General features: G+C 35.4%; 1 protein-coding gene across 1 annotated transcript; it reads left to right on the top strand.

Moving 5' to 3' along the window:
* Window positions 1-3,194: 3,194 nt before the first annotated feature.
* On the top strand, window positions 3,195-15,158 carry LOC116341055. Its single transcript, XM_031767908.1, has 5 exons — window positions 3,195-3,400; window positions 4,515-5,269; window positions 14,000-14,238; window positions 14,484-14,596; window positions 14,784-15,158. Exons 2-5 carry the CDS (start codon window positions 4,755-4,757, stop codon window positions 15,027-15,029), a joined length of 1,113 nt encoding a protein of 370 aa, XP_031623768.1. The 5' UTR covers window positions 3,195-3,400; window positions 4,515-4,754; the 3' UTR covers window positions 15,030-15,158.
* The last annotated feature ends 11,875 nt before the right edge of the window (window positions 15,159-27,033 follow it).

Here is a 27,033-nt window from a genome sequence, read left to right as displayed (position 1 = left end):
AACGTGTGTTTGCACTCGAAATTATTAGCTTCAGATTCTCGCGGATAACCGTTTTGTTCACTCTTTTTTTTATCTGTTAGTTATAATTTGTGCACCAGACATGTGATAAGGCAAAAAACAAACGTGAAAACGAATACGAAATGAATTAATCAGATGACAGATCGTGCATTGTTTTGATTATTGTTGAAATTACCGTTAACTGTCGCGCCGTTTTTTATTTTTGTGGTTTTTATTTGTTAACATGATTGAAAAGTGTTTGCAATGCAAAAATATCGAATAAAAAAAAATCCTACATTATTTAGGGAAAAATATTCATTACTAATTTGTGCGTGTGTCGACGAAAAAAATGTGTAAATTCTAATTTTATCAGAAGAAATTAGTTCAAAATTTGTGTATGTGATGAAATGTAGCAGAAAAGTTTTGTATATATAATTTCTTCGTACGGAATGAATTCGTTAAGGGAAAAGGCGGAATTTTCCCTTTGAAATGCAAAAAAAAATTGTTTACAAAGTTGTTGATAGCATCCAATTAAAGAAGTTTCTAGCTCATAATTAACTCAAAATATTGAGTACCGTTCATGGCCCATGAATCATGAGTAACAGTGCAGATACGACAATCATAAAAAAATAAGAGATACATATGAATGACATTAATTGGACTAATTTAATTTTCAAGTGACCTCCAATGAGATACTCGTGCATTTGAAAAAAATATGTTCTTCTCGTGATCGATTTAGAACTAGAACCTCAAGCGAGTGAAAGTCGGCACAATTTCCTTTTCACATTTGATACTTGAACTCTGAATTTGGGGTCTCTCTATATTCATTTTGATACATTTGGATTTGACATTATTTCAAGAACATCGAAGAACTTTTACAACCATTTGCTCATAATCAATCTGTTTGATGGTCTCTGAACACCGTTCGATTTGTGAACACAATCTTTTTTCCGGAAATAGCTGAATGTCCCTCATGGAAACAGAATGACAAATTCACATTTACGGATGACATTCTGATAAAAAGTTACCATTAAAACTAAAGCCGATGATGAATCAATCAATAAATTATGCCTTTCAGGCAAAACTTTTCATTATTTGAAAGCTTTGTGTCACATTATGTGATTCACAAATTTCACATCCACATGTACTGAATGAGAGGACATTTTTGTAGGGGCAGATGTGAGAATAAATGCGTTTAGTTTTTTGTATTCTGTTTGAATGGAATCCGATTTGGTAATCTTTGTCAATCAATTTATGCGACTCAGCAGGCAGTATTAGTTGTGTAATACAACTTGTATTGTCGTATAGAATTGTCAATGTTGTCGAAGAATATTCCTATTATTTTCCAATACCATATTGTAATTTTTATACATGGTCTATGCAATTTTTGTTGTACATAGACAAATTTTACGAAATAAAAGAAGATGACAAAGTTTGAAAGAGAAAAATCGGTTGCGTTGACTACCATTGCCATCCATTGATGTGAGCTCATGTTTATTTTTCCCAGGGGTGTAATAAGCAACGACAATGATGAAACTATAGTCAACAGCGATGTATCGATGGCCAAAATTTCCATTTCAATCAAAACCAGCATTTCCAATGTCAATCATTTGCATGTAAAATGAACGTTTCAATTTCAATGCGGGAAATATATTCGACGGTGAAAAACTCAAGTTTTGAATCTCTTTGTAATATTCTCTCTCTCTCTCTCTCTCTCTCTCTCTCTCTCTCTCTCCATTTTCATTCCATGTTCAGTGTAGAGAAATGTTCAAACAGAACTATTATCTATTGGTCTCAATTTCATTTGGGTATGGTCATCGTTTATTCACAGCAGCAATTTAATATCGTTATCAAGATTTCGGACCAAATGAACGAAAATATCATAACGGGAATAATCATAACATTGTTCAGCTACATATCCTCGAGAGATTTAAAATTGAGCATAAATAATCTGCATATAGTTTTGCTGGAATCCTCTGTTCGTAATTTGGATCAAATCATCGTATCTGTGACGAAAGTGTTCTCGATGTTTGAAAAACTTTTAAATCAAATTCTTGTTAAAATATTTGAATACGAAAGGAAGAGAGGAGGATGGAGGTAGTGAGAAAGAGAGAGAACGAGCATGGCTGTGTGAAAAGCAAATATTAATTTAACATACCGTTATGCCCGTTCAGTCGACGTAATTTAATCAGGTTAGTGAAGAATTTTGATATAGCCGTATTGTAGGTACTAATTGGTTGTTCATGTTCCCGAAATATTTCGTTGTATATTTGAATTTTATTGACAAAAGCTCAGCATACCTGCTTGCGATATGAAAATAGAGTTAGTGTGTGTGTGGTGTATGTGTTGTCTATCATCGAATTTGCTCGACTTCACAAAATTTACCGTTTGAATGAGTAAAACTGCATGTGTTGGCCGGATTTGAATCGATCTATTTGTTTTTTGGTCGATACATGTGCGAATGAATCAAACTGACCTATTTATTTAGTTTTAATTTAGCATTTGGTCATGTTGTGAATGCATACCAGATATTTTGGTATAAATCCGAAAATCAGTCGATGAGTGAGTGTAGCATGCATTGATTTATGCAAAAGTTTGACATTGCAACTTATGCCATCCAAATATTTGCAATAAAATTGTGTCGTCGACAACATCCTTAAAGAATTGATATGGGAAAAGGCCGTGATGATAAACTGTTTGTCATTTTGATCAATGAACGCTATCAACATGATAGACAAATTAACTGCAGCACATGTGGCGCTTTTAGTTGACCAAATTATGAGCCGTTCAACCATGCCCTGTAATAACACGTAAACATTTGACTTTGGAACGCATCGAAAATCCGGCCCCAAAATGTATATTCACAACAAATGACAACAACTTGATAAATTTCATTGTGGCCAAGGCAACAGCAATAATAACACAGTCCGTGTGTATTTACCGTAGATATTTAGTATGTCATGCACAGAAATCGAGTGAGTTCCGTTTTAAAGTAAACAATCGTACCGCTAAACAGTTTGTGTCACTAAGGACCCATTGGCCATTCGTTGGCATTGACCAAGCATCGGTAAGTGAGCATGTGTGCGTATTTGAATGCTGTAAAGTGGGAGACAATTATTAAATGATATTTTACGTTGTGTATCTCCTCAGTTCGCTTTTTAGCAAGTTCCATCACCGCATAAGTCTGTAATATTCTGTGGCTTCGTATCGGCCAACGATCAAATTAGAGCATTATTTGTAATTTTGACGTTCCAAGTGAATCAAGCAAACTACGTTTTTTCTCTCCATCGAACATCTAACGTAACCATTCGATAACAAACCAAATAAATGGTGTTTTAAATTAAGTTCTTTTTTAAAGCTGTAGTCTCAGTGTGGAAAAACTTTCAACTTCTTAAAAAACATTGTGCGTATTTTTTCATATTACAAGATTTTTCTACCCACGAAAATAAAGAAGAATTGCAACAAACTGTGTGTGTGCGTGTATTGTGTGCTACCAATGCAAAAGATTTATATCTTATTTTATTATTATTTTTTGTTTCGTGCTTCTTTTTGCCAAACTATTTGATTTAATTCCATTTTGCCAAAATGATAAAAGGTTCATTCCTGAGAATAAAAATGAAGAAGAAGAAGAAGAATACGAGCTCGGTTCAAGTTTGGTGTGCAGTGACACAGAACGTTTGTTACATAACAAGGAAAAAGTTTTGAATTTATTGAAGATGCTTTGAACGGCGCGCCGCTTGAAAAGTTCATTCAATGAAAACGAATTGACGCTAAGATTGTCTCTGCTGCAAACATAAGACGAGCATAAAACTTTATCCTTTCTCTCTCTCGCTCTTTCACAGAAACTTTTCCCAAACATCTTCGTCTTATATATTTTTTTCTGTTACTTTTTTACTGTCTTGCTGCAACTCAAAATACATCTTTTGGTGTGTGTGTACGTCTTCTTTTCATTTTCTCTTCCATCATGTCACCAAATTCGAATCGAAAAAAAAAAAAAATCATCTGTCGATGTCTCGTATTCAGTTCAACTGACGCAGCACGAAGTCATGCAATTTGTTTTTCGCCACATACAAACAAAGATCATAGAATTTCTTATTTTTTTCATGTTGCTCTCAACAAAATGATATCATTTGTAAAAGTCAGAAAAATTATTTTCAATTTCAAAGAAAATAAAGTGGCTGAGAAGAGCAAAAAAAACCTATAATGGTAGTGAAAAAATGGGTTCGGAAAATGTGAAAGAGGGTATAATGTAAACGTTCATTAGTCACAAAATCAATAGCATTGCACGCTGATGAGAGCCACCCAATCGAAGCAATAGATAACGAACGAACACTGTTTGTGATAAATGGCATCGATCACCCAGATATAGAGTATGCACACGAGAACAAGCGCATATATACACACACCCACACCTTAAAAACCATAGAGAATAGTTTGAAATTGCCAAAAAAAATTCCCCGATGCGATGAAAGTTGCACAGGGCGCTAAATTAAAGTTTACTGTTTTGTGTTCATTAGGTTTTTCTGTATTGCTACGAAAGACGGTGGGTTGAGCGTGCAAGAGAAGCGATTTATCTGTGTGGCAACTTGAGGTGTTGACATATCGCTAAAACATTTAAATATTATAACGGAACGATAAAGTAGCAGTGAAGTAGACGCAGCAATAACGGCAAAAGCATCAGCAGCAACAACAACACACTTTGGTAAAACTATCGAAGTGCAACCGAACGAAAAGATTGTAACAACAGTGAATTGGAAATGATGTCATTAAATAATAACGTTGGCGCTTCGGCGATATTTTATTTATGTGCAACAAGTACATTGTTGGTGCTATTGGTGACACTTGGTGCAACTACAGTAACAGCAACAGCAACAGCATCAGAACCATCGGTGATTGTAGTAACCGGCGATGTGGTGTCATCGTTGCAGGGAGCATCGAATGCATCACCAAACATGCATAATTCAACCGAGATGCAAGCAAATGCAGCTAACGAAGAGAAAAGCAATAACCTTAACCATTTCGAAAAGAACAATCGCAACGATAGCATAATGGTATTATCACCTTCATTGTCGACACCATCGAGGGATTGGAATAATGGTAACCAACGTTCGAACAATGAACACCAACACCATCACCATCCACAAAAACAACAGCAACAACATTCGGATCAGCATTCATTTGAAATGGAAAATTCGAGAAAATATTTACATTTAGATGAGCATAATTTTGTGGCGACAACGCCAAAGATTCACACCACAAAATTACCGAACAGGTATGCATATATATATATATCGTCCGTACAATTTTACGCACTAACATTATTCGAGATATCTTATTTTTCGAGTGAAACATTGCATTCACTGTGTGCGAGTGAGTGGAAAAGATAAAATTATAATTCGGAATTGTATGTATTTGAATGTGTATTGGGGGGAATTTTGTACGGCAAACGTGGGTGAGCGGGGCTAGAGCTAGACGGAATATGAAGAGTGAAAAAGAGTGAAAGAGATTTGGTTGAATGTTTCTAGCCCTGTGAATGGCCACCGGATCAAACCGAAGCAAACGACCGAATACAAGAATAATAAAAAAGAATAACGAGGGAATTGACTTGCATAATAGACTTATGCATGGACAATACGAAATGATGTGGCCAACGACCGAAAATTCAGGCATGCCACATCGAGATCGAGACGGAGACGATGAATGCGAAAAAATGCTGATCATTTTAGATATGCAACAGCAGTACGGTACCAAAGGAGAGAAGAAAAAATCGTATTATCCAAATTATTTAATTTAAATGCTTTGTATCATTTTACTTTCTTTAATTTATTTTCGCTTGACGCTTTCCATTATTATCTTCATCCGAGTTTTTTTTTCTGTTTTGTTATTTCATTCTATCTGTTCTTATCGCATTGTATATAAACATTCATCTACCCCCCCCCCCCCTTTCGAAGAAAAAAATATGAACATACACAAGAACTCCCAACCAATTTTCTTGGAAAGTGTGCGACTTTTTACATACAACTCGTAAACTCATCACAAATGTTCCACTCGAAGCGAAAAACAATCGTTTTGCTTGAGCGAGACCGAATTCTTGAGTATATACTTTTTTCTTCTGTTTTACACAATTTTTTAAGACGTCAATGTGTTTTTTTAATGCCGAATAAAAAAAATCAAAAACAGACAGAGGGGAGAAAGAGAAGAAGAGAGGGGAAAAAATCGTCCCAGAATAATCCTCTTTGATGACATAAACTTAGTAATCGGTGAAAGCTGCTACGAAATTCCTTCACACAGCCAAATGATGCTTCTTTCCACATTATTCGAAACGTCGTGTTTTTCTCTGTCTTTCTCTCTCTCTCTCTCTACTTTTCTTTTACTTCATTCATTGTATGAGTGTTCATTTTTTTTACAAGAGATTATTCTTTATTTAATTTTTATGTGGTGTCTGTATTGCATTCACAATTTAAAATGAAAATATTCCGAAATGTCTTTGGTCGTTCGTCCTTTGTGTTTTATGTTTCACTTTATTTGCTTCGCTCGACAGTATCTTATTGCCAATGCAAAACGATACACCGAGGATAAATGTCAACGTTTGATGCGTTTTTTGATTCCCCAAAAAAATTCATTGCGATACATTTTGTTTTTCATTTTGTGTTTCATTCAGCCAACAATATTTCACATCTTCACACACACACACACAATCAGTTCAATGCTTTACCGATGATGTCGTTAAATCTTCATCTTTCAACGCAAAAGGAAAAGAAAAAAATCAGTTTATCATTGCATTCCATTAAGATATGCTACGATTTTTCGTTGTCGTCATGTCGTTTCATTGGAAGTGATAGCAACAGTGTGTGTATTTTACCATTTTGAACTAAGGAAAGAGAGCGAATGAGACAGACCAAGAAAGATATGCTTTTTTTTATTGTGTATGTGTGCAAATTCAAGGTTGAGCAAAGGTTACAGAAAAGGTTCGATAAAGACACTGTCAAACAATAAAAGCAAAATCAAATGTCATTTCAATCAATGTATTACATTCATATGGGCAATTCTGAACCACATCTCATATTACATGGCAATCGCAGTTGATTCAACTGCAAAGAAAAACCCCATTAAGCTGAATTGACTGAAGATGCAAAAATTAAAATGTGCCATTTCAATTCTAAGAAATGTCTTAGTTTAAATGCCATAAAAAATAATGGGGTTCACATTTCATGATACTTAAAGTATCACAATTTTTCTCTACGAATTTAATTTTTCCCTTGTAGTTTCAATTTTTTTTTTTTTGCATTTTAATACACATTTTTCTCCATTCTGTCATTGCTGGTTTCGTTAATGAAAAATAATCTACGATAATATAAAAAAATGCATGAAAGTGCATAAATTCATACTTTAAAAAAATCAGCCTTTGTCTTTGGAAAATGTGACAGTACATTTTCTCTTTGTACAAGAATTCGTTTGGCATCGTTACGTTGCATAAAAACGATATACATTGAGACTGTTCAAGTATTTTTTAGTACCCCGAAAAAAATCTGGCCGAAAGCGATGCCCGTGAATTTGCCGAGGAGTGAATTATGCAAAAAAAAGTCTGGTTCATTAGCCGTTACAGCGTGAAACTGAATGAATGAAAAGTGCTCTTAAAAATGCAATACTCTCACTATAAATAACTATGGCAATTTTGTTTTATGCGAAATAATTTTTCGCATCGATTTGAAGTGGTGTACGGTCGAGTTGTGCATATTTTCCGTATATTTGTGCAATTTTTTTTTTGTTCTTCAATTTATTGGAAATCAACAAGCATGAATCCTTCGCTTGCAAACTTTGTTTATTGATATAATCGAACAAAGACTTATGTTTTATCGTCTCTAAATGCTTTTTATATTGTAAAATCGTGTTGTGCATATATTTTTCGGAATGAGAAATGTGTGTGTATTTTTCATGGTGAGCGATTGGCCAGCGGCGATTTATGTCGAATTGGAGCAAGAAAGAGTGGGCAAGAGAAAGAGGGGGAATAAAAGGGACCATTATCGCCATTCTTCCCTTTTTGGAACATAAATGATTTGAATTTGACTTATGGTCTACGGTAAAGTTCGGTTGTAAAGCAATGCAAACGGAAAAAGTTTTCATCGTTGTTGTTTTTTTGTTTCACTCTACCCACTTCTCCCGAATCCATTCTCATATCCGAAGCGCATTTGAATGAAGTAAATGCCGGAGACGGTAACATTTAACTAGTAGTTTAAGTACCCAATATATGCGGAACGTGTTGATTTTCATTTGCACGTTTGCACCAAATTCGACTCTCGTCCATATGCCCTTCGTCTTTGAAGACATCGAGCGGATTGTGTACATATTGTTAAAGAACTTCTGCTCATTCGTTTTCCCGTTCTCTCTTTCTTGGTCTCCCACTCTCTGCAAAAACTAGTATACATTCGGTATTCTATTTGCACTGTATAACAAACTGCACAAAACTCAATCTATGGATTTGGAAGTACTTAGCAACGTTAGAAGCATTCGAAGCATCATCACGAGAGAGAGAGAGAGAGAGAGAGAGAGAGAGAGAAATTTAAATTCACATGCAGCACATTTATCGCATGCAAATCCCAAACTAAATCATATATTGGTTTTTCGTTCCGAGCGCATTCCGCCATAAAATTTTCGAATTTTCCTTAATCGATATAAATAATAGTTTTTCACACATATAAAGAGTACATTTTTGCTCTCATTTCAATGATTCTTTTCGTTTTATACGGATTGCGCTTTAAGTCGCTTGAAAAATAAATCCCGAACAAGAACGAGAAAAAAAGGAGAGCTGCTGTTAGAAATGTCAACGTTGTATTCAATAAACTTTTGCCCAAAGCAATGTATATTGTCTATTCACAGCTAAAACTGGGTGTGTTTTGGCAATGTTTGCTTCATCATCATTTCTGAATCAAATAATAATATTTACTTTAAGCTTGAGAGTTCGCTGTTTAGCACTCAACTAAACATAATGCTGACAACTTGAACTACACAAAAGAGATGCAACAAACGACGATTGCTTCTGCTGTTATTGCCGTCGCCACCACCGCCAACGACATTCCGGGTCTCAGGATGTGGGTGTCATTAAAATGGAATGCATCCGATCTCCCAACGATTATAAAAACTCTACCCGTTCACCAAATGTTAAATTCCGAAAATGTTTGGTTGTATATTTTCGTTTTTTTTCTCTCTTTTGTGAGTGAGGTAGTTCGTAGTTCATTCGTTTGCTTGTGCAAACAAATAGCTTAAATATATTTCGTATGGTTATGCGATGATATTCATTTCCGTTGTCATTGCTGTGTGTACGATGGTGTTTTGTGTGTTCTATAATGGTTGTTGAACATCGTGTGTGTTTCAATTTGTATATGCATTCTCGCATTCGCTATTCTTCGTCATTTTTCCAGTGTCATGAATGAACTCATTATGTTATTGACGCTTGATGTGCGTGTATGTGTGTATGAGTTACATTTTCTGAATAAATTTGTCAAATGAAACACATGTCACATAATGAAGCAAGTCACATACGCCGTGCAATCATACAGACTAAATATGTACGGGAATCAATGAGACGAAGAGAGAATGATAACGCGCTTTCGGATATTTATAATACCTTTTTGATTTCAACTGGGAAACACTTTCGCATCATTTGAAGATAAAAACGAGCGAGTGTGTGCAAGCGAGTGAGCAAGAGCGAGCATGTATCCCGTGAATGAAATGCATTGATGTAAGTGTATATGTGTTGTTTATGCCACAAACATGCCATTTTCACATCGAGAGTGTATTTTCCATTTCAACGAAATGTTATTGTCGAAAAGTTCAATTTGCTCGAAATGGTTTTTCGCCATTCACGTTTTTCTGCCACTTGATAGTTGATGCATGAGAAAACATCTATTAAGCAAAGTGTTAGACGTGCATTCGATTTGGTTCTTGATTTTCACACTGTCTGTCACTGGTGTATTTTTGGTTTTATCGTCATAAGCGCGAATGTGTCGGTTGTCATGCTAGAGAGAGAGAGAGAGAGATGAGTTGGAAAAACACGATACGTCTGACGAAATGGTTGTGTTCAACAAGCACTTGCGACAAAATCGAACCAATTTGTTTAAATATGAATTTCTATTTCTGTCAAAAGTCGTTCGCATTGCAACCATGCTCAATGCATCGTGGTACCCCTTTTTTGTTGCATTTGAAATTGAAAAGTTTAAAAGTTTTACAGCTACGGATTAACACTTTCAGCAATGTAACAGTCATAACAGTGCACCAAAAGAATGTGGTGTACAACCACATCGAAAAACATATGTCAACTGTGCAAGTGTTTATTTTAGTGGATGATTTCTATTTAACGGATCAGCAATATTCTCTCTGTGTATTCTATTCACTTGTAAATTGAAATACAGACAAATGACTGCACGAACGGTACCCAGCAATTTTTGCAATGGCTTTCAATGTTAAGACGGGAAAATGTTATCGTTAGAATGACAAACGAGTGGAAAACACATTAACGGTTGCAGGCAAATAAAGACGGCGCAACAGAAAGTTACACCATTGGTAATCCTATTGCCAAACATACAACCAATCCAGTAAACACAAATTTCAGAGGCAATGTTAAACAGGCGCCTTAAACACCCCCACCTCCCCACACATGCCACACACTTTATCTGTCTCGAATGGGAATATTTGAAATGAATGCTGTTTACATTTTCCGTATTTGATTGTGCAATGTGAAAATTTTAAATGAAATTTCACATTTAATTGCGGTTCGAAATGTGAACATTCTTTTTGAAATTGCCATCGTCTTTGGCATCCACTTTATCTCAGCAAATGTGACATTGTCAACCTCAACATGGCTTGAAACGACTTAAGCACAAAACACACAAGCACACGTTTGCACATATGAATGATCATAATGGTGATAATGCCAATTCGAGCCCGGAAGTAATATATTTAATACGATGTTGATTTAGATGGGGTGTAATCATATAAATTCTGAACTCTTATTCGTGTCTCGCTTTCATTCAAAGACTCTTCTATCTGGTGCGCTCTTTTTCGTTTTCTCTTTCGCTCGGGCGAATGCACAAAGTGAAAATTATTATTTACACTTTATACACACATGAGCAACACACGCGCGCAATAATATATATATATTCGTTACATAAATAATAATTATTTAGAATAATATTTGACTGTATTTAACCATAAATCTAAACCAAAAGCTTTGGATAAAAAACACACACGCATTCGGTGTGGATTTACATATTTAAATGGGTTTTTGTGTGAAAGGTTTGCCTAATTGGTTTGACAGCAATTATAGGCGTACACGCCATACATCTTTATTTCCTCGTTTTTTCCATGTTGGTATAGTTATGTATCGAGAATATGTTTCCCGAATGACTTATGCAACACTTTTTTACGTTCGCTATTCCCTTATTTGAATTTAGATGTTAAAATGATAAGCATACGTTCCTATACTGACCGAAACTTTAAGCTAATTACACAAAATATCCCAGGTCAAGTGATAATTAGTATTTATTATGTCGAATAATCCGAGAAAAAAAGAATGTTTTTGATGAATTATTAAAACTTTGGACTGACATTGAATTCCAAAACATACAATTGATTTTGTGCTCTGTGTCAATTATAAAAAAAATTACCATAATGAAACTTTATTATATTTGCCATAGAGACTCTCTAGACATTTCGTGTGTGCGATGCGATAATCATCTTGTAACATAAATACCGTCTCGTCAGCGACCCTTCAAAATATCATTTACTAAATACGTCCAATCGAACTGAAATACTCTTGAAATGTCAATAGGTCGCCGTTATTCATCGATTTATATCACAAATACAGTGTATTAGTTCAAAACTCTTTCGTAGAATATGATTCAAACAATGGCCAAACAAACAAATCCCCAAATAATGATGCGCTCTCTGCTCTATGCCGATTAGATGCTCATGTCGGCATTTTCTGGATCACATTTCTCAAACGAGACGGTGTGTATATGTGAGGATGAAATTGAATTTGAACGGCATCGCGTTTGAGTAGATTTCAAAACCAAATCAAACTCAAAAAAACATAAAATATGCCGGTATACACACACATTATGCATTCAAAGTGAAGAGCTCGGCGTCAATACGATTCCATCGTATATCGGTTGTGTTTATACAAAGTGGTTGTACACACGGAGGCCGGTTGACGAAGCGTCAAAAACAAATATAGGTAGAAATCTCGCATTTGCACTCGTTCCATACCAGTCCTGTTCGCATTGTGTGTGTTCGCCTTGCTGAATGATATCGAGATCCCTTTTGTTGGTAAACGATTTTGCAATTTGTTAACACAAATGCTTCTCTGAAAAATGCCTTTTCTCTCACTGTGTGTGTGTGTGTCTCTCTCGCTGTTTGTGTGTCTCGTGCTCGCATCAGACATCATTAAATTATGTTTGTTCTGGTGCAGCGACCTGAACAAACTCAGCGACAGTTAATCAGCTAGTTTATCATTCCGAATGATTCATTTGGGTGTATACATGCTTATTCTTGTTCTCGCTCTTTTGCACGGGCGCATTTCAAACGTTTATTGTTATCATCACATTGTTTCGCTACTTTTCGGCTGACACATTTCCGAATCGTTTTCACTTTACAATCACAAAACTGGCGCTTGCAAACATACCCAACGAAAGCCAGCGATAGAGAATGAAAAAGTGCAAAAGAATCAGGATCTCAGAAAATTCACTCACACGCACACATTTTGCCGCACAACGAAAGATGAATCAAAAACGAACATGTACAAATAAATAGCACGGAGAAACAAACAAATCATCCCAAATTGGATAAAGAAACGTGCAATGCGTTGAAAAGCACACTCTACTAGATTTCAGAGTTTTTCACTAAAACAATTTTTCCACCGAAAAACATTTTTAAGCGCGATTTTCCCTTTCGCTCGCCCTCTCTCTCAAGCAGACTTTGAGCCAAACAGATATCTGGAAAAATAATACACACGCTTCACGATTTGTGTAATGAATTTATAGTTACAATAAACTTCGCATAAGCTTTAAATGACCGGAATCATAATAATAAATTGCTAACGAATGAAATCGTTTGCACGATGTTTACCAATGACCATAAAGCCGTCCACAAAACAATATTCTTTGTGTATGACAATTTCGATGATTTCTGATTGAAAATACCGTTTTTATCTTCATATATTTCGCTAAGAAATAAATAATCGATGACCGAATGAGTGAATAAAATGGTTCAGAAAAGCCTATAAATGCCAATTGAAAATTGTACACAAACCAAATGGTGAATTGCTTCAGATTTTGTGCCCATTCTTATTGTTCTCTTGGTACCTTTTTTTATTGCCCGGCACATTTTTTTTCTCTCGCTCTGTCGTTCATTCAGAAGATCCAACTCACAAAAAAGGAATTTTGGTAGGCGATGGTCGTTGCCACGATTTATTTTCATATTATTTCGACCTCCTCCACAGTTGAACAATTCAACATTATTATTTGTTTGTGCTGCTGTCGAAATGATTGCTGTACATTGTTATTTCAGTTGAATTGCAAAGAGAAGAGGAGTGTGCGAATCAGAGAGAGAAAAAATACATTCCCGACTAGTAAATTGAACAATAAGAAATGTTCATCTCTGATAATCTCTTTCAATTGAATACTCCCAGTTCGGTAGAACTGTCGACGCGCTGTTGTTAATGTTGGACCATCGAACGTCGTGTGTGTGCGAAAATATTTTTTTTCTCTTTTACTTGTATTTTTCCCATCATTGAACAATTGAACAGTTCGTATATACTATTATATATATATGAGTTGTGTACATCATTGATTTGAGTTATTCGTTTTTATTCCCTCCCTTGCAATCTCGTTATTGTTCCCTCGGCAAGTGTTACGATGGACAAAAAAATAATAATAAATGTTTATATAAAAAAAAATCTCTTTCTTTTTTTTATTTTGTGCACCAAAAACGACATCGACTATTGTAGATACGAACAAGGTTTGGAGGACTATGAAGAAGCTGTGGCTCGTGTAGACAAAATTAAAGAGGAACAACAAAAGCAACAAGCGTATGGCATGAGTGGATTTCAAACAGTGCTGACGCTGATCGAGACGGCTAGCGATGTTTGGAGCAAAGTATCGACAGAATTTGAACAAAAGCAATCAACAATCACCGATAAATCGAATGATAGGCCAACAAATGATGTCGATAGCAATGACAAAAGCGGTAAGTCAAATGTGCGCGTAATACGCTCAATCCGATACAAACTATTTCAACAACACAAAAACGATTGACAAAATAAAAGCGCTTTGATTGCTCCTTTTCAGTTTCGAGATTTATGGCTGCACAATAAAAAAAATTCAGCGCTCTTTTTTAGTATTATTAATTTTTTTTTCTCTCTCTTTTTCTCATCAAATGAATGTGTATTTTTTCCCCAATAAAATGTACCGGTGTTTTTATATTTGTTGTAGATGGTAGTTCGACGGATGTTGCTGAGGCCCGTTATATCAAAGGTGATCCATTAAAGGGCTATTATGATTTTATTATTACGGAAGGATCATATAAATTTTGGGCTGCATTTCAGGTACAATTCAATATTCATGATATTCTATTTTTTTGTTCTTCTACACAAATCAACGATTTGCCCATTCAAATTGTGGCTGCGCCGAAAAAGACGGCAACACAAATATATCAACAAATTTTCTCAATTGCTCATAAACATTTCGTTTTTATTCATTTGGTTTAATGTCGGTGTTTGACGCTTATTTCAGCTTTTTACGGCCGGTTTGATGATTTATTCCACGTTTGCTGCGATTTATTACTCCAAAGTTAATCCAGTTGTTGGCGATTACGATTACACATCATATCTGGGTGGTGCACGTTCAATGGCCGACGATCCTGAACCATTACCATCAACTTCAGCACTGTCGGAGCTCGGAAATAGTTATATATTTCAAACAGCTGCCCATGGTTTCCAATTCGTACTTGATGCCATTGAAAAAATACCGAAAACATAAAATAGCCATCGAATAATGACTCAATTATCATTTGCTCGTCGAAAAAAAAATATCAACAACAATCGATTGGAAATATTAATTGCAATAACGAAATGGATGAAATACACAAGAATAAAAATATGAAACAAAAAAAAATAAAATAAAAGAGAGAAAAATAATGTTAATATTAACTTTTTTTATTCTGAAAATACTTAGCCATTAAAAAATACAAAAATCATTGAAGCATCTGGTGCACATGAACGAAATAAATGAAATTCTTTATTTTATATACATGAAACAAAAAAAGGGAGAGAGAAAGAGATGGAGCGAGAGAAATTGTATGTTTGGTTGGCGTACAAAAGAATAAGAATAAGAACAACAAGAAGAGCACCAAACAATGGTGAAAAACTAGTTGCAAAAACTGTAGCATTAAATGATGAAACTCCAAATTAAAAACTAGTTTGATTGCGTGTCAGAAAACTATAACAAACGAACGTGCACATACACACACATTGCACTTCATAATTTATCATTGTCATGATTTGTGCTGCATTGTGCGAAAATCTACACATTTCAAAAGTGACGGCAACAATTCTTCACTCATGTGATTTTTTTTTTGTTTCTTCGTATGTTCGGTGCCCCAGCGTAATACGGAGAGTATTTTGTTTTATTTCTTGCACATGGAGACAGGAAAAAATCAGCAGTCTGTATTTGATTTTGGTTCTGGAAAGTTTTTTTTTTTTGTTCCGTCGTAGAGAGCATTTCAAATCTTCAAAATGAAAAGTCTGCACATTTCATGATTTGGCTCAATCAGTTCTGGTCGCCGCCATGAATATGTATGTCAGAATTTATTAAATTATGGGTACGAAAATCATATCAATTTCTCTCTGCTCATTTCATAGATGGATTATTTCAAGTTTGAGATTTTGAAGTTTAAAAGTGCATGCCAACGAATGGAAATCCTCAATTTTTCATCGAAAAAGTGCAAGAGCCGTTTCAATGTTTTTGCAACGAAATAGTTCTAAATATGGTAATGTGACGATAAATAATGTTCATCAGACGATTTCTATCCATTTTATGAAATCGACGTTGTTCTTAGCCTCAGTTTTGTTGTTCGCATCAAACTATATAAAACAAAGCATGCAAGTTTCACTTCCGTAATCTTCGGCATGTTATTCAAATTGATGAAATTGTTGTTGTTTCGCTTCGTTGTAGTATTTAATGGAAGCAACCCAGAATGTATGTACTATCGAGAAACTTTTTTTTTAATTATTTGAAAGCTTGTACGCATTAAATCGATTTCTTAACTCGTTCTAGACCCATTTCTTGAACAAATGCTGCTGCCAAGTATTGAATATTTAATGTATAGGAAAAATAAGTAATTACACATTTTCCGGATTTCTTTTCATATCCAAAGCGTACATTTTCGATTAGAAAAGGCGACATTGAGTTTGTTTTGTAAACATCCAGCATATGCTTTGTGTAATATTTATAAGCATTTTCTTCATTTTTTAAAATTAAACTAATAATTATTTCACGATATCGAATGCGCGAATCTGTGCATGACTGGTGTGAAATGAAATTAAATATGCACGGTCGTGTCCAATTGGTTTCGAAGAAATTATTCTTGAAATCAGAAAATTACGTTGTTCCATGAGAAAAAGGGGAAGAAAAAGAAGAAGAAAAAAAACAATTGTATAATTCATTTTCACGTAAAGTATAAAACATAATTGTGCGATGAAAGCAAGAATGGAACCGAATTGCTCTATTGATGCGTGCGTACATCGCTCGGCTAATTCGAACGGGTAATTCTCAAAATTATGTAATAATCGTAACAATTAGATTCGAATGAGCCGTTATGTATTCATCGCATTATCTACTGACAGCATCAGCGGCTGCTGTTGCGATGCCAACAGCGACAGAAGGGCACCAGCAAATTAATGGATGTTAGATGCGATAAAAAAAAACCAACATAAATAATCTTTGCTGGCAAAATTTTCTGCATTCAATTTAACATTGTGTTATTATTCTTGTAACCAATTTGAATTGATGGTGCGAAATTGTTGTGGTGGAAACAAAAATGCCTACAGAATCAAAGAAAATGAATAAAATTACCATGTAACCAATCCGTAGCGCATCATTCATTATTCATTTGTTTCCCTTCGGCCCATTTCTATCGCTGCAAATGGCAATATCAATTCAAGTGATGTCACAGCAAAACACATTCTCTTTTCTCCACAACATTCTCACACTTTGTGCTCCAAAACGAAATCGGCATCTCACCTATAACAATGAAAAATTCTCCGTTGCACACAAAATACCAACAGTTGAAACAGTAAAAACAAAACACCCAATTTGTGCGTGACGTTTAACGTAATTTGAGTGCAAATTATTACGCTGAGGTCATTTGTACAACAATCTCATTTGAAATAATATTCACAGAAAAGTCGTTGGAATCTCACCATTAGCTCTGTGTGTAAAAAAGGTAATTATGATGTCAATTGTACATTTGCACCGAAAATAATTCATCCGGTGAGGTGAAGCATTCTTCATTTAGAAAGCTTAATTGTTGATATGGAGTCGACCGGTGCGTCTCATCACTTAGATTATGTGTTTTGCATCGCAAACAGATTCAATGCATTTAATTATGATTTACAATCTTATTAACCTGTACAAAAGGTTTTTTTTCATTTTTTTTTAACTTTTGTTGATGGTTATGAAGAAGGTTTTGAAAATTTCATTTTCTCAGACTTTGTCATATTCAAAACAATTCCATTGGTTTTTGGTTTCAATTTAATTTCTAATGTTTATGTCTCTGAGCTGGAATGGTTGATGCTATCAATGTCATGTTGTTGTGTGCAGCTGCTGCTGCTGTTGTTCGGGTTCAATCGGCCTCGCTTTGATGCACAAGTACACTTCAAAACAGCAACACATCAATCGGTGTGCATGAAATACGTTATTGAGCGGCAAGAGCATATTCGAGGTTCTTTGATTTCAACAAAATTTAAAGCCACAAAAATGTTTCAGTAGAGCAAATCGCAAACCCGGATAAAATGCAGGTGGAAATTTAGATATTAAACTAAGGCGCCACCACAAACATGTACACTCTTTGTCGTTTGGAAATTAAAGCCAGCCTTTTGTGATGTACCGCATATACATGCACACACACAGTCTTACAGTAAAACATTTGCTGATAACAAAAACTTTGATTTGTTGGAAAACCGAAACCGTAAACCAAAACCCTGTTTAATGGCGATTGAAAGCGCACTAATAAATGCTTTGTAAAGCTAAAGTTTCGACCTCTACAACTAATTTTCTATCAGGCAACATATTTCTCGGTGCTCATACCTCACCGTCGGATACAAACTACCTCAAGAATTGCAAAAGTCATTTTAGATTAAAATAAAAAGAAAAAGAGAAAAAGTATTCCAAAACAAATCTGGCATACAACATGTCAACGTAATGTTCCCTTCAATCGTGTCGATTTATTTCTTTTTTTGCCCTTCTCTATTTCTTTCTCTCTCTCTCTCTCTATCTCTCTCTCTCTCTCTCTCTCTCCTGTCGTTTTTCTGCGTGTGGCCACTGCACGTCGTCGTCGTTGTTTCAACGGGAATCCGTATTCAAATAGGTGAAAAAAGCAAAAGCAATTATAAGTTTCATGGCATTTCCACAACAACATTCCATTTGTGTTTTTGTTTTATTCAGCTCTGGCTATTAGAAATCTAACTACTATACACTGTTAAATAGTTTTTTTTCTTCAATCCCCTTGCTTTTGCCGTATTTTTGCTCGTCCTGATGTGTTTGTGAAACTTTTTCTAATTTAAGCTGAATAGTTCTTTTTTTTCTGTCGCGTATTGCCGCGCAAAAGGGAGATACAAACATTTCGTTTATTTGTGCCGTGTGTTTTTGTCTGCAATTTAATTTTCGTTTAACAGTTTGAGCAGTGAACTGATTGTGCATACTAATTTCCTCCCGTTAGCAGTTTAGTCATTGGATTCCGACGGAATCATTCCGTGCTATTCAGCTACATTCTGCCATTGTTCATTTTATTCGAGGCAGAGAAAACGTGTTTGTTCCGAATCGGATTTCCTGTTTCTATTTTTTTTCTGTATTGTTGCAAAACCACTTTGCTGTTTTGCTTAATGTTAATGTGGCATTCGATGGTTAACTAAAATTATTGGTTTATATATTTTTGTAGCGAAACAAAGTCAGGTGACACAATTTTCAACAACCTTTTCACACAACCAATTGGCGCAATGCATATGCTTTGATTGTTGAACCAATTATTCGACTATGAACTTCGGTTATGATGCGCGAATTGTTCATCTTAAGGGCAACGAAACTCACACATGGATCGATATAGAAATAGAAGTGGTGTGAGATAATGTTCCCAATATTTTCCGTTGATGACAAAATAATGGTCGGGTAAATTTGCGAAAATTGAAAATCTTTCTTGGAATTAAGTAAAATAATATCTTAGCGAAATTAGAAGTGCACCATAAAATGCACGCTGAAAAATTGTGTATTCTTTAATTTGACTTTTATGCAACAGTTCGTTAGATGATATCGAATGAATGCAAATGTTGTTTTCCTTCATTTTACTTGTATCATATTCGGAATATTACAAGAAAACATATAATGTCCCAATGCTTCACACACATAATGGCAGTGCTCTTGGTTTGGCTTTAGCAAAACGATATCACAACTGTTCGGCAAACAAATTGCGAATGTTGTTTTTTTTCTCTGTACTCCATTATGCAGCGGAAAATAGGTTACCTCTCTCTTACCATCATTTTTTTCTCTTTCTTCCTTTTTTTGTTGAAATTTCACCCTTTTTGCGACTTTGTCTCGATTGCCTGGTATGTTGTTGGCAAAGAATAAGAAACCAATGAGAAAAAGCCAACACAAAGGCAGGTAGTAAAAAATGAAAACAAAAATCAAACTGAACATTATGAACTGCATTGTCATACACAAAACGGAAAGCATACTAACAAACTAAACTGTTGAAATAAATGCGCGTTTTCCAAAAATTAAAACAAGAAAAAAGAATTGGAAAAGTATAAAGTATAAACAACAATCGAGTTTTGTGTGTGCTGCACGAGCTTTTGAATCGGCAAAGAAGTGAGAGCAAACGATCGAATTGTACAAATGGATGATAAAAAAAGAGTAAATGTACGAGTGGATAACAGTATATGTATATCATTGACGACATGCAAAATAAGCTACACGAAAAATCATGGTTCAAAGTAACGGAAATATCATGCACAAACCAAACAGTTGTGTGTGCGATACAACCATACAGATAACGGTGCACTGAAAATTGAAAACTGAACAAATGAACGAAATGGGAGCTTGGAAAAACACAACGCTTTTACCCATTGGACTAAAAGTAGATAGGATTGAAGAAAAAAAATGCGAGCGTTGATATTTCGTTGTAACGTGCGGTGAATAAAAACGAGAAAGACACACACACAGAGAGAGAGAAAGGGAAACAATTGTGAAAAAGAAAAGGGACTACAAAAACAATAACACCAATTGCAGTAGTGAAAAAAAACCCTGCCTGAATAGTAGTTGGAGTCGTATTAAAGATGTAAGGCGCTTTAGTATTCAGTTTTGGCAGTGCACACGTGATCGTTTGTGCTTTGTTTCGATTTCGTGCATCGTTTTCCGAGTTTCTCAATGCTTGGCTGTGTGTGTATGGAGTGTGTGTGTGCGCACGAGAGGGTTTTTACTTTTACAATTTCGCTCTCTTGGCATTTTACTCGAGAAAATGAAGTACGAACACGAGTACTTGAGTTTATATTTGTGGCATGCCAAATCACAACACAAAGAACATTTAAGAGTATTACACCGACAACGGTAATGAACAGAAACGGCATCGCGCTTTCACTCGTGCTTTCCACTCTGAATGCAACACCAAAAATTAAAGGAAGAAAAATGCTTGCACGACGAGAAATGAAAAATAGGAATACCCGTGAAGAGAGAGAGAGAGAGAGCTTGTGGACGAGCAAGCAAAAAAAGACACGTAGAATGGCTGAACTGACGCACATTTGAAAATAGCAACGAAAAATCCCAAAGTGAATAGCATTTATGGGGAATTATATTTGAGTGTGGAGCATTGGCGTGCTCAAAATGACGAAAGGAATGGCTGTGCGCGAACAAGTTTACATGGTAGATGCTTTTTTAATGTACTCAACGCATTAACAGCGAAAATGTTTGTGCGAGAATGAAATGTATGACTTGGAAAAAGATTTCCTCATCAAGGCAATGCACAAAAGAGAACGAAATGAGCACGAACGAATGACTAACAGATAGAGCGAATAAAAAGAAAACGTTCACAACGTCAATGGATTTGAAATGAAAATAGCGGATAGACAACGAAAACAATGGAAAATAACGACATCAGAATATCACACACATACATACAACTCGACTAAAGACAATGCTCGACACGAACAACGATACATATTAGCTGGCTGACAATAGGCAATAGACTAGTGCTCGCACAGTACACAAGCAATCAGCTTATGGTGCACCGTACAATGCAAACAAATAAAATCGGGAGAGAGAAAGAGAGACACAGATAGAGGAAGAGGAAAAAATAACAACAACAAACAACGAAACGCCAACAAAAACATCATCATATTATCTAAAATTACATTCAATGTATTTAATATTTAATATTTCAGTGTTTGAGCCGTTATTGTGCTGTTTTAATGATTCTTCCTCATTCTTTAGATCCATGTCACTGTTACTATGTGAGGAGGTAGGTGTACGAAGGGAACCAAAAGCATACTTGAAAATACACAAAATAGTTACTAAAATCTTCTTTCACACAATTTTCGTCCTTTTTTCTCTATCTCTCTGTAAAATCGATTCGGGCAGTGACTTTTCCAGTTAGATTCTGGTGCATGTTCTTCAGCATACTATTTTTTTGGCTTGACTACATCCTGGTGTTGCTGTCGCTGCTGCTGATCAACAAAAGTATCAACAATTTAATGTTAAGAGCACATTATACAAGCGTTTTCTACTTGTTTATGCTGTATTTCACAATGAACGATGATTTTTTCTTCTCTTTAGCCAGTGAATGCAAAACACTCACTCCTTGCATTGCCTTGGTTTCTTGACTTTTCATTAGAATACATTATCTTGGCGGCGGTGGTGGTGGTGCCCAGTCTATGTATTTCGGATGGATATCCATCCGAGATATTTTAGAATATCTGGATATTCAACGCAACTGCACAGCGCCAGAGCTGCGTGCATCGCAAATAGAATCTACGGTATGTCGCGACGTATATGTGTATCAAGTGTCGCACGTACACAGTCACACTGTGTCTGTCTTTTACGTGTAGCGACATACCGTAGATTATATGTGCGACGCACACAGCTCTGGCTCTGTGCAGTTGCGTTAAATATCCAGATATTCTAAAATATCTCGGATGGATATCCATCCGAAATACATAGAGTGGTGGTGCCGGTGCTGTTACTTTTCGGTTTACAATTGTTGTTGTCACTTTTTGTCTATTTTGCCTTTGCTCAATGCATCACTTTTGACTGTTGGCAAAAACATATCCTTGGCAAATGTTATTACCGACGTGCTTGGGCTACTGGAGCAAACTAACACGTTCGCCGAAATGAACACAAACAAAATGAAGAACAACACAAAAAAAGACACATAGCTGGGAAATTCGTTCACGAAGAAAGGAAACAGCTGTCAATGTCGTTGTCACGCTGCTTCTTGCATCATATCATATCTTTTCCCGCTCGTGTGCGCACTTACTTTCCTCTTCGTCGTTTTGAATAGTTCTTTGTTTTCTATTCGCTTCGTAAATTCCTTATTACACTTGTTTTCCAATCAGGTTCATTTTTTCTTCTTCTATAATTCACAACGTTTGTGTTGTTATTGTTGCTGGTTGTTGGATGGTTGTTTGTTGTCTCAGTGGGTGCATCAAATTCAAAATTTGTCAGCCGTAACAAAGCAAAAGAAGCTTTAAATATTTTCAAAAATAAAACAATGAGCTTAACATAAACGACGTGTTTACATCTCGTTTTAGTCATCGTCCAAAATGCTTGATATGTTTATTTTAAGTTGTGTGCTCATTTGACTTTTTGTCATTGAAAAACGATGCCGACGGGATGATTTGGATTTTGCGAAAACCAGGTTATAAGCAAAAACTTATAAAACAATAATTGTTGCATGGGTTGATTTTTAAAAGTCAACCATTCTAAAGCCGATATGAAATGTGTGGCAAACTCAAAATCAAAAAACAAATGCTTCTTGTTGTTGTTCACATTTTGGAAGGGATTTCATGAATTTATTTATGTTCTTTGGGCTAACATTAGAATTGAATTGAAATAGCCACAATAAACAATGACAAGTATATTCTTTGAATATTTGATGATTTCATTGGCGAAAATGCTAGGAAAATCGTTGAAATTTCAATGGTTTGAAATTCTTGGGTACTCCACCCGTAATTTAGGTGGTTAATGGATAGGTTGTGATTTCTTCGAAAAAAGGCTGCGTACTCATAATAATTTTGCCGAAATTATAGTAGAAACAACGAAATGTCCAAATATGTGAGTGAAAATGTGATCTCAAACTTGCAATGATGTTTGGTAAATCTGGACGTGCTCAAGTCTGGAAAGGTAAGGTCTCAGGCTTCTAGAGGAGAAAATCAGGACATTCCGAAGTCCATATGGAAGGGGTAAATCCCGTGTGTATATACAATGGCATTTCATCCACGACGCTATATTTTAATATTTTTAGAAATACAGTAGAATTTTACCATAATCCAGTATATAAATCAACATTTGTTATGCTTTAACAAGAATTTCACTGTAGAAAATCACATTAAGATACATACATCGCCACTTTGTCGAAAAATAGTGAATGAAATTCGAAACTAAATGAATATATAATGGCCATCCCGGGATAGAAAGTGGTATAATCAAATATTTAAATAAAATTCGATCAAATCATGAAGATTGACGTGGTATTTTATTTTGCAAATTCGTCGTTATTGAAACACCATCCTCAAATAGAACATTCAATCCGTTAGTTTCGGAAACTATGCATGGTGTGATTCAAATAAAATGAACAATCTCGATAAACTTGTTTGTAGTCGAATGGTTATTTTTGCCCGTTTCAGCAGATTCGGAATCAAGATGAAAGGGTGAACCTTGAGCAAACGGTATTTTAATCGAGAATTTAATAAAACAAGCACTTTTTTCTATCTATATCTATTTTGTTATGTTAATGCATATCAGAGATATTCAAAAATGTTCGGTACCATCTATACGGTTTACTCATACATAAACGATTTCATTCGTTGGTGCAAGTGCATTGTGATAATCATCATCGCCGTACTACACCATAAACCGTACGTGGCAGCACCAACATCGCATACAAACTGTGCTGCATTATGATTTAACCAACTGACAACGTCGACGAATATAAATAAGAATGAGAGAGAGAGAAAAAAAAATAAAACCGAAAAAATGTTGCTAACAACACCTGTGCGTAAGCGAATCTTCTCTGCATACGGAATATAACCGCACGTTGCCGTAGTCTCTTAACACAATGGTTTTAGTTCTCGTCATTTCTTCTTTTGCCCGATTCTCATTTCTTTCATTTACCATTTGCGCGCGGGTTCATCGACTTTTCAACAGCAGCAACAGCAAAAGCAACAACAAATATAACAGAAATATTCTTCTCTCGTGGTGTTATGATTGTTTTACTTTATTTTCTTTGATTTTTCTTTCGCTCGTTGTTCTTTTCTTCTCCGGATTCTCAGCATACGGCACTTTGATTGCAACCAGTGATCATGCCTCTTTTCGTATATTTGTACAACTACGAATGTAGCATAAACAACATAATGATGGCCAGATCTTCTTTATTTTAATCGCTCTGCTCGTCTCTCTATCTCATTTGCGCACAATTTAAGCACTGAACTTTTTCTTAAGTAGTTGTGTAAAGTGTTCAGTTAATGAGCTGCGTACGAAAGTGATTGATACATGTTCTCTGATTTGAAATGACCGACGCTTGAGAATGATCAACAGCTTCAGAACCCATGAAATTTAATGCAATACGTGCGCATCAGCAACAGCATCTAGTTCCTTTTGATTTTATTATTTTGTGTCTACTGTCTACAACTATACGTACTCTATTTTTTTCGTGTTTGGCATGTCGGTGTGTTTTTTTTTTCTTCGTGGTGAACCTGATTCATTAAGTCGTTGTCAGTCGTGATTGTGTTGTGCCGCCTAGCTCTAATGCAAACCACATACCTTTTCATATTCGTGGTTTTGCATACGTATACTTTTTTTCCATTGCTGCCGGTGTTTCACCTTTAAAAAATTATGCAGCTCATTGTTTTTTTTTTATCTTCGACTTTTGGCTCGTAATTTTTGTGCAGCAGTTCAGATGAAACTCGTAAAAAAGCAAAAATTACAAACTATGTGGAAATGAAAAAGTATACGAGAGGATGAAAGAGAGAGGATGAACAAGGGAATCATGAATGCTAGCTTTGTGACTCTTTAACCCTTTTCCACTTTTATGCTATGAATTATTGCTAAATGTATTTGAGTATAATTTCAAAGTACGCCCTTTTTGAAAATGGCACGGCAGAAAAAAACACGAAATATCTGTATCGTGCTTGTACACTCTTTTGAAGATAGAAGTCATTCGTTCATAAAGAGTAAAAGAGAGAGAGAGAGGGACGAGAACAAATAACAAAAAGACAAAAACGAACGATAGAAAACCAAAATATCCTCTGATTTATGCATACTCAAAAGAATTTTACATTGTCGCCAGACAAAAATATCCCAACATGGATTTACTTTTATTAATGCTAGACATCAGCCAAATATTGCATAAAGTGGATTCTGTCACTATATGCGCAGACACACACATACACATAAAAATCCGATATGGTGCTATTTTGTGGTTTGATATCTCTTTCACTCTTTCTCGTTATGCCTCCTATTTTCCTTTTCTAATTTTCTCTCTATATCTAGTGGGGCTCTCTCTCTCTTTTTTTTTTTCTTTCTCTCTAAAAGTCGGTGCATTAGCATAAAAAAGCTATAAAATCGATTAGAGTACGTTTGGGAGATTTGACTTTGTTGCATACAAATCGAGCATCAACCGCAAATAGAACGTTGCAAAGTGGTTTTTAACTCGATTTGGATAATAAATTCCAAAATTCGAAACAAAACCATTCGATGAAATGTTTTTTTCTCTTCTTAACCATCATTTACATTGATAGCTTGGGAAATACGGTGTTTTTTTCTTCAAAAAATAAACAATGAAAAAAACACATACATTTTATGTTACACGCATCGTTTGTAAACGAATCAATTTAAAAGTTATTCATCGATGCCCTTGCCTTCGAGCAAACTATTCGATTTTTAAGCGTATGTGTTTATTCTATATGATTCTTAGCGATGTATATACACCAAATCGACTGGGAATGAGTTAGTGATAGAATTTTCTTCGGTCTTGTCTATTGTTGATGAGAAAACACACATAAAATCAGAGTGTAGAAATTAAGAAAGAACACATTAGTGTGTGCAATACAGTGGAACTGAGCTCAGGTTTTTTTTTTGGTATTAAGCATGAAGAAATCGTGATCGCGCGACTCAGACAATCTCAACAGCATTACGCTGAACATTTCTTTTCTTCTTGGGTTTTCTTTTGCGTCATTCTTCTTCATCTTCTTGGTAAGCATATCGCGTGTGTGTACGAAACCGCTATTCTTGGTCGATCAAAGTGTCTTAACCATCGTCATCGTCATTGGTATGAGTGTGGCATGTGATTGTGTTGGTCTATTTAAGTACAAAACGCAATGGTTAATACCTCCGGTAGAACATTCGTCAGATCACAACACTCAGATTATTTGTACGAGTCGTCTAAATAAGTCACATTGAAACGCGCGCGCAAACTCAGTTTTAAGTTCGTGCTATTTGTATAAAAAAAATCTTCCAAAAAAAAGTGCATCTTTTTCTTCCGATAATTTTGCATTTGGTGCGT

Source organism: Contarinia nasturtii, unplaced genomic scaffold (genome assembly GCF_009176525.2).
Source record: "Contarinia nasturtii isolate CC-2019 unplaced genomic scaffold, AAFC_CNas_1.1 Cnas_scaffold_695, whole genome shotgun sequence".
NCBI lineage: Eukaryota > Metazoa > Arthropoda > Insecta > Diptera > Cecidomyiidae > Contarinia > Contarinia nasturtii.
This window is presented reverse-complemented; position numbering and strand designations above follow the sequence as displayed.